This window comes from Sinocyclocheilus rhinocerous, unplaced genomic scaffold (genome assembly GCF_001515625.1).
Source record: "Sinocyclocheilus rhinocerous isolate Xijiao unplaced genomic scaffold, SAMN03320098_v1.1 scaffold147, whole genome shotgun sequence".
Classification (NCBI taxonomy): domain Eukaryota; kingdom Metazoa; phylum Chordata; class Actinopteri; order Cypriniformes; family Cyprinidae; genus Sinocyclocheilus; species Sinocyclocheilus rhinocerous.
In genome coordinates this window covers 1,170,923-1,180,314 of record NW_015651498.1, presented here as the reverse complement: position 1 = coordinate 1,180,314, position 9,392 = coordinate 1,170,923, and the positions used below count along the sequence as shown (strand labels likewise).

The window sequence follows — 9,392 nt, the reverse complement described above, 5'->3', positions numbered from 1 at the left end:
ATATATATAGATATAAGTAAACATAAAACACAACAAATTTACATTAGTTCACAATAACACCTAAGCCACCTAACCCAACCACAATAATGTAACACTAAATAACAGTTACAGTACTAATAACAGCAAAGTAGTCAGTATTCGTGGCAGGGATGCAACAATACAGTCAGCCCACATTTCAATGCATACCTTGGTTTTTAAACCACGGTTTCCGGTTCTGTTTGGTGTTTTTTTGTGAATTGTGATTTAAAATGTGATTTCTAAAACAAATTAACAAAAAAAGAAAATCCTGTACACTGAAGTAAAACATGGATTATCATATGTCTACTACTTCTTTTGAGAGAAGTATTATTTTTCCTATTTTTACCCAAAAAAGGATGGATTGGGCATTACTGAGCGCTATAATCACATGTAATGTCTGTTTCATTCATACTGGACGCCAGAGGGCGCCCTCGTGCAGAAACTCCCCATATGCATCACAGAAGTAGTAGAACTCATGACGCTCCAGGAAATCCCTAATATGGACAAAAGCATCCAGCTAGCGCTGTGACTGAAGAAAAAGGAGAGAAATGTTTTGAATGATGAAACATGAAGACAATAAACACTCGACTGCGACAATATATAGTTTCTGTGTTCAAGCCATCTCGGGTATTTTCATAATAATTAAGTATATTTACAATCCATTGCTAATCGTCACAGCCTTTTTTACAGCATAGAACATATTTCTGCCCATTCTGTGATAAGAAGCCACATCAGATCACAAAAGGAAGCATTTGACTGATGTTGTGGAGTAAAAACATGTTATAATGTTCTCTTTTGTTGGCCAACAGTAGGGATGTGCAATTAATCGCATGTGATTGTCATGCGCATCTAGTCAGTAAAGCCGGTTCTGTGATTAGTAGTAAATCTCCATCACCTGCTTTCAGATGGAGCGGCATTTACTACACAGAGCCGTAGTTCACTGACAAGCTATGCAATATCACATTCATTATCGCAGGCGATTCGATCTGCGATAATGAACGCGATATTGCCTAATTGTCAGTGAACTACAGCATATATATAGATATAAGTAAACATAAAACACAACAAATTTACATTAGTTCACAATAACACCTAAGCCACCTAACCCAACTACAATAATGTAACACTAAATAACAGTTACAGTACTAATAACAGCAAAGTAGTCAGTATTCGTGGCAGGGATGCAACAATACAGTCAGCCCACATTTCAATGCATACCTTGGTTTTTAAACCACGGTTTCCGGTTCTGTTTGGTGTTTTTTTGTGAATTGTGATTTAAAATGTGATTTCTAAAACAAATTAACAAAAAAAGAAAATCCTGTACACTGAAGTAAAACATGGATTATCATATGTCTACTACTTCTTTTGAGAGAAGTATTATTTTTCCTATTTTTACCCAAAAAAGGATGGATTGGGCATTACTGAGCGCTATAATCACATGTAATGTCTGTTTCATTCATACTGGACGCCAGAGGGCGCCCTCGTGCAGAAACTCCCCATATGCATCACAGAAGTAGTAGAACTCATGACGCTCCAGGAAATCCCTAATATGGACAAAAGCATCCAGCTAGCGCTGTGACTGAAGAAAAAGGAGAGAAATGTTTTGAATGATGAAACATGAAGACAATAAACACTCGACTGCGACAATATATAGTTTCTGTGTTCAAGCCATCTCGGGTATTTTCATAATAATTAAGTATATTTACAATCCATTGCTAATCGTCACAGCCTTTTTTACAGCATAGAACATATTTCTGCCCATTCTGTGATAAGAAGCCACATCAGATCACAAAAGGAAGCATTTGACTGATGTTGTGGAGTAAAAACATGTTATAATGTTCTCTTTTGTTGGCCAACAGTAGGGATGTGCAATTAATCGCATGTGATTGTCATGCGCATCTAGTCAGTAAAGCCGGTTCTGTGATTAGTAGTAAATCTCCATCACCTGCTTTCAGATGGAGCGGCATTTACTACACAGAGCCGTAGTTCACTGACAAGCTATGCAATATCACATTCATTATCGCAGGCGATTCGATCTGCGATAATGAACGCGATATTGCCTAATTGTCAGTGAACTACAGCTCTGTGTAGTAAATGCCGCTCCATCTGAAAGCAGGTGATGGAGATTTACTACTAATCACAGAACCAGCTTTACTGACGAGATGCGCATGACAATCGCATGCGATTAATTGCACAGCCCTAGCCAACAGGTTTAGAAACGCTTCTCATTGCACAAGGGAAGTTTAGCTTTAGGCGTTTTAATTTAAGCACGTTTAATGTAGCTCGCTAACGGTAAGTTACTGCATTCACGCATTCATTGTGCTTTTAAGTTGGAATGTGAAAGCAACATGAACACTAGCGTTACTACAAAGATGTGTTGGATTTGTATCATCAGAGCTTTCCGACTTGCGTTCACGAGAGTCAGAAAATTATTTTTCTGATTATTCTGACACCACATAAATGCAGTATAATTTAACTAGCGATCGCATGCGGTGATGATGCTTCTTACGTCCGTTTCGGAGCACCAGAGGGCAAGTATTTCAATCGACAGCTCAGGCATTTAAGTGGCACCGAAATCTGCATTCTGATTCAGTCATAAAGGTACCAGCACCGGGTTTCAGCACCCAACCCTAGGCATAATAAGCATAAAAATGTGCACCAAATATCGGGCAAAAATAATAAATATTTTTTAGACTTAAATCTAATCTTTTAAACAAACAAATTAATTAAGAAAAAGTAAGCAAGCGAGAATATTTATAAGTACCATTTCTCTCACTTCGGTACAATGTTCCCAAATAATATGTTGTTAAAAGAAGGTATTTTAGAAGGCAGCAAAATGTTGAACACCCACGATGCTTTAAAATGCTCTGGGTTTTGTAACAGAGCTCAAGGTTTTTTGGGTAATCTGTTGCTTACCCACACGTCCATGTGCAGAGGTTTGATATTGTGAAGCAGAACTTCTTCGCAGTTGCCGTAGTCGCTGAACACAACCACAGCCGTGGAGCCCGACGGGTGGATGGCGTCGATTCTCGCCCGATAAAACTGCCACCAATATACAAAGATGTTTTACAAGAACACAAAAGGGAAAAATGCAATAAAAGCATACAGAGTGTAATTTGGTTCCGGAAGACTCGTAAAGACTACTCATTTTCAGAAAGGTCATGTTCGGCAGGGCAGCGCTGCAACCTTTGATGCAACAGTAGATCTAAATATAACGCTACAATCAACACTTTTCACCATTAGTTAATCTTGTGACAGCAAAAACACATTCCAGAGCTCCACATGTAATGCTCATTTCATATGCAAAGATGCTAGCCAATCACAGCAGAGGGCGTTTACATTGAAGACTCACAGAAGACACACCCCTTCCAACAGAGAGTTCAAATCAGAGGCTGAATTCAGGGTAGAAAATGACAATTTTTATCTAAATTATGACGTTTTTGATGAAAAAACTACACTAAGATTACGAAGACTATATGTGCACCTCAGGAAACATTATAAAATAAATTTTAAAAAGTGCATTTGATGACCCCCTTTAAAATAATCATGTTTACAAGCATAATTCCTGGTGAAAAACTACATTATTCATGATGCTATACAGAAAAGTCTGTCTCCAAACGATTTAAATAAATAAACATACAAATATATACATATATACATACACATATATATATATATATGTATGTGTATATGCATGCATATTTGGCAATAAACTTCAAATATATTGTTTCTATTGAAAGATCACCAGTTTAAAAGGAATAGTTTTATATCTCATCATTGTTTTTAAATCGACTGCCATTCATAAAGCATCATGGGACTGTAGTTTTTTCTTCAATAAAGTCATTACGTACACAATCTTTGCATTGTTGTTTAATAAAAAAAAAATTATTTTTTGTTTCAAATAAAAGTTTGTAATGTTGTGATTCACCTTGTAGTTGGTTGGTTTGGTTCACAGCTTGCAACACTTTAACCAGGACTTTCCCTATGAGAAAAATGAATAGAAAAATGCTTCCAGAACCAACGCCACTCAAAAGTAATGCAAAAGACTCACCTTATTGTCTTCCCAGTAGAGCGCTAGACACTGGTCACCAGCTCTCCAGATTATGTGATTATTTGTGTCCGTCGGCTCTCTCTGACCTTTGATTGGTCCAGATCGTTTCTTGGGGGCGGAGTTATGCGTGTTGGTTTGTTTCTGAGGCGGGGCTGAAGACTGCGGCTTGATTGGACCGGTCCGTCTGTGTTCTAAATCACCATTAGGGAGCTGCGCGTTTGAAACCCCGCCCACTTTGATGCACTGACCGGATCCGGCATCCTGCGAAAAGTCTTTTTTCGTTGCATCTTGCGAACGCTCAAAGTAGCCTGATTTGGGTCTTTCTGGCTTGCCTTTCCTTCTGTTGTTGGGTTCGTTTCTAGCTTTAGGATCCGAGCCTGACGCAGCAGGATTTGAGGATTTGGGTGCCGCGGGTCCGTTTGATTGGTTTTTCCTAAAAGAAGCCAGTCCTGTCCCATCCTGCTCTTTACATCCGCCGTTATGTGGTTCCTGCTGAAAGCTTTTCGACCCGTTATGTTCCTTTCCAGAGAGACCCTGCTGTTCCCTGGGCTTCCCCATAGAGGTGTACGCATTTCTAGCATCTTGAGCATCATTCTTCCATCGGTCTGATCCTCCTCTTCCCGTTCTCTCTCCGTCCCTCCATTTCTGCGGCTGGGAGACACTGAAAGAGGCCGTGCTGGGTTTAGGAAAGTCTCCATCCTTCTGGAAACGTGGTGGCCTGTCGTTTCTCTGCGAGCGTCCCTCGTTTCGGGGAGGGTGTTTGGACTGGGCGGCATCTCTGAACATTTGATCAGTGCTGGGGAAAGTCATCTTATATTGGTGCTCTTGTAGTGAAGGCTGGTTCTTTGACTCTAGAGGGTTAATCATAAGAAAAACAGTAAGGCAACGGATTAAAAATTGTAAATGAATGAGTGGCGCGGTTTAGTCTACTACATATAATCAAAGTAACAGTAATAATAATAATATTATTATAAAAACTATTTTAAAGGATTATCATTTTTGGTTTTACATTTTGTAAAAAATGTTAATAAATTATTAAACTCTTAAAGAATTCAATTGATTAGAAATGCTTTTTGCCAATTAAAATTTAATTGCACCGTTAAAATGGAATACAGAATAATTAAAACAGAACACACAGAATTTGGGAAAAATAATACAGAATTTGGGAAAAAATAAATGGATTTCATAAAAATAACTTATACTTTTAATAAATTGTTGCTAAATTGAATAAGTTTTATGATTCTTATTAGTCAGACATGCTTTTTGATTATGGAAATGTAATGTAATCTTTAAAAAGGGAATCCAGAAAAATTTAAACGGGGGGGTGGGGGGTAGGGGGTGCTTGGTAGAATTTAGAAAAAGAAAAAAAATGCAATTTGGGAAAAAATAAAACAGGATTTTGAACAGAAAATAAAATGGGTTTAATAGAGCACTGATAAAGTTATTACCTGCTATGCCAATGAATTAAATGGCACATTTCAGTATTTGAAAAGAAAAGCCCCTAAAAGATCTTTTAAACTCAATGAAAAGCCTGTAACCTGTTGTTTTGCACATTTTTAGTGCCTTGCACAATGCATTTAAATGGCCTTTTACGATGTTGAGAAATGTCAAGCGGTAATAAAGTTCATTCAAGAAAGCTGACAATCTCTTCATAGAAATATCAACTTAAATGCAGGACACAGTGATGATGCAGGGTACTTCAAAAGCACAATTACAGTGCGTTTCAGGTCATTCTGACTCAAAGCAAGAGCCTGAATGTTAAAACAACGGCACTGAACGAGCGGAAGACGACAAACGTTTCTCCACATATTAGCCCTGTCCGTTTTCTCTTAAAGCCATATGTCAGGCAGAGCTTACAAGCCGCAGAGACTTATCTAAAGCTGACTAATAGAGCGCCTTCATTTGGGACTGGCCATCTGTTTGACGCCGCACAGTTCTGCAGCCCACTGGGACTTCAACATAAGAGGAGATTAAAAATCCTGATACAATGTTCCCATTACTAGGATTGGTTTTGTTGCAAATGCAGTAGGAATAAATGCTTTAAAGTGATCATTTATAGTCATTATTGCAAAATAAACTCTGATCATAACCTCAAAATGAAGCAGGGTCTTTTATCATGCCGAAGAGTTTATTCTGGAAGCTAACCATACATTATCCCACTTTTAATACAGATGCTTACTAAATAAATAAATAAATGTACTGGAGTTGCAAAGTGATCAAAATATTATCATGTGAAGTAGGAATCATGCAGATATAAAGTGTTTAGTACTTCAGTAAGTTGGCACAGAAAAAAAATGTTATTGTTAGGGTTAACTAAAACTATATATATATAAAAAAATAGTTTAGTTTAAAAATAGCTGAAATAAAATAAAATATAAATAGCAGATGAAAACCTTAAACTTAAATTAGAAATGTTGCCTTGGCAACTAAAATAAGCTTAAATATGAAGTACTAAACTTCTATAACTAAAATAAAAATAAATTAAAACTAACCATAATTAAAATATATAATAATAATAATAATAATAATAATATAAAATACATTATTAATAATAAAATATACTGTATAAAACTATACTAAACTATACTAACATTAAAAAAACAAATAAAAAAAATAAAATAAAAAAACTAGAAAAAAAATGGATGGAAATTCAGCTTTGCATCACAGAAATAAATTATATTTTAAAGTAAATTAAAATAGAAACCATTATTTTATATTGTAATAACATTTAGCAAGATTTCTGTTTTTTTCTGCATTTTTGATCAAATAAATGCAGCCTTGATGAGCATAAGAAACTTCTTTATAAAACATTACGAGTCTTACTGATCCCAAACTTTTGAGCGGTAGTATATATACACTGAACAAAATTATAAACGCAACACTTTTGTTTTTGCCCCCATTTTTCATTAGCTGAACTCAAAGACTTTTTCTATGTACACAAAAGGCCTATTTCTCTCAAATATTGTTCACAAATCTGTCTAAATCTGTGTTAGTGAGCACTTCTCCTTTGCCGAGATAATCCATCCACCTCACAGGTGATATATATATATATATATATATATACTAAAAAATATTAACTAATTTAAAATATTAATAAATACTAAAATAGTATGGAAATACTAAAATAACACTGCTACTATTTGAAAGGACAAAAAAGGCCCTGATACTATAAGCTTCCAAAATTGGCCAATTCAGATATCAAATTTAAAGAAGCACTAATATTGTCAGCATTTTTTAATGCTCCATAAAAACAAAGGTAAAACAAATTCAGTGTACCGTCAATGGACAATGTCCCCATTTTTGACTCCAGGAAGTCAAACAGTGTGCTGGGCCCAGATGGTCTTCCTCCTGCTTCTTCATCCTCATCTTGTCTGGAGCGTCCTCTTCCACGACCCTTTCCTGTCAGTGAACAAATAAACTGTCAAACTAAAAGGACATCGAGTTAAAGACAGTTTACACCACAAAGCAAAGCAAAACAGCAATGAAAATATGGTTTTATTTTCCTTGTACTCAAAAACCAACAACACTAATAACAATAACATCAATCTGGGATTATAGTCTGGATTGTCATTAAAAAAAACAGTTCATCCGAAATGAAAATTTTCTGAAAGTTAGTTTACATCACTGTCTCAGCAATGGATGCTCTGCAGTGAATGGGTGCTGTAAGAATGAGCTGATAAAAATATCACAATAAACCACAAGTAATCCACACCACTCCAGTCCATCAGTTATTGTCTTGAGAAGAAAAAAGCTGCGTGTTTGTAAGAAACAAATCCATCAAGATGTTTTTAACTTCATACATTGATTCCGGCTAAAATGCAAGTCCTTTATGCATGAGATGACTTTCTCTAGTGAAAACGTCATCTGGTCTGAATCAGCAGAGAAATCTGCACAGATCAAACACTGTTTACAAACAAAAACAGCCCAAAACAGTTCAAAACAAATATGTTGGTGGAACACGCAGGTTTTCTCTTCTCAAGATGTTAACTGATGAACTGGAGTGCTGTGGATTACTTGTGGATTATTGTGATGTTTTTATCAGCTGTTTGGACTCTCATTCTGACGGCACCCATTCACTGCAGAGCATCCATTGCTGAGACACTGATGCAATGCTACATTTCTACAAATCTGATGAAGAAACAAACTCATCTACATCTTGGATGGCCTGAGGGTGAGGACATTTTTAAGCAATTTTTCAATTTTGGGTCCTTTAATGGATTTTATGGCACTAAACAAAACTGAATAAAACAAGAAAAATTAATCTACACAACAAGAAAACATATTGACGCATTTTACCTCGAGGTGGTGGGCGGCTCTGCTCCGTTTGGGCCGCTTTGGGCTGGTTTGTTCCGGTGAGCAGGAAGTTGAGGGCCACCTCCAGGTTATTGTTGTTATCCAGCAAGGCCTGTCTGGCCTCCTCTCGGTGAAAGCCCATCTCCATGATGTCCCTCAAAGCGCGCTCATCAACCTTGAAGAGACAGCAGCAGCATCAAACAGCAGAAAGGAATTTGATGAAGTTGAGGGTCATCAAAAAATGCATTAAAATCAGGGACAAAAGAACAGATGAAGAGAACAGAAAGCATTTTGTCTTGTAATAAAAAAACAAAAACAGTCACATCGGTGCTTACGTTAGCCATCGATTCATCTTTTATCCAGAGAAGGCATGCACTCACTTCTCTAGTGGCATTAGAGAGAAATAATGCCATTTAATTTTAAGTCCATCATACAAACTTTGGGGCACTTGACGTATTTTCAAGGATTGTTATTTAAGAAATACAAAAGTGAAAACAGCAGAATTTGAATCCATTAGCGCACAAAAAAAAAACACCTTACAGAAATGTTCAACCCATATTTTTAAAGTCAAAATGATACAATTTACAAAGTAAGATTTTGTACTTTTACAAAATTAGGAAATGAATTTAAAGGGGTCATATTATGTTGCTAAAAAGAACATTATTTTGTGTATTTGGTGTAATGCAATGTGTTTATGCGGTTTAAGGTTCAAAAAACACATTATTTTCCACATACTGTACATTACTGTTTCTCCTCTATGCCCCGCCTTTCTGAAACGCGTCGATTTTCACAAAGCTCATCGGTCTGAAAAGCGAGGTGTGCTCTGATTGGCCAGCTATCCAGTGCGTTGTGATTGGCCGAATACCTCAAGCGTGTGACGGAAATGTTACGCCCCTACCATGCTGTGATGCCCTGTGTCCCGGCGCGACAAGACAAACACAATAAAACCCATTATAAACGAGGCATTTGTTGCATCCAGTCATCCAGGACATAAATATGGATTATAATGACTTATACTGTCTATTTACGC

The 9,392-nt window shown here is 36.7% G+C and overlaps 1 protein-coding gene across 2 annotated transcripts in view; it reads right to left on the bottom strand.

Moving 5' to 3' along the window:
* The window catches only part of LOC107712996 (tudor domain-containing protein 3-like), a 25,808-nt gene that overhangs the window by 1,958 nt on the left and 14,458 nt on the right, over window positions 1-9,392 (bottom strand). Inside the window, exons 9-13 of one of the 2 annotated variants that reach the window (XM_016518413.1) lie at window positions 8,366-8,537; window positions 7,346-7,468; window positions 4,070-4,920; window positions 3,947-4,000; window positions 3,006-3,060 (exon numbers count right to left, since the gene is read on the bottom strand). In XM_016518413.1, the coding sequence (XP_016373899.1) occupies window positions 3,968-4,000; window positions 4,070-4,920; window positions 7,346-7,468; window positions 8,366-8,537 (1,179 nt within the window). In that variant the 3' untranslated portion in view covers window positions 3,006-3,060; window positions 3,947-3,967. Of the gene's footprint in view, window positions 1-2,934; window positions 3,061-3,946; window positions 4,001-4,069; window positions 4,921-7,345; window positions 7,469-8,365; window positions 8,538-9,392 lie in introns of those variants that run through there. The other variant, XM_016518412.1, reaches the window with a different exon arrangement.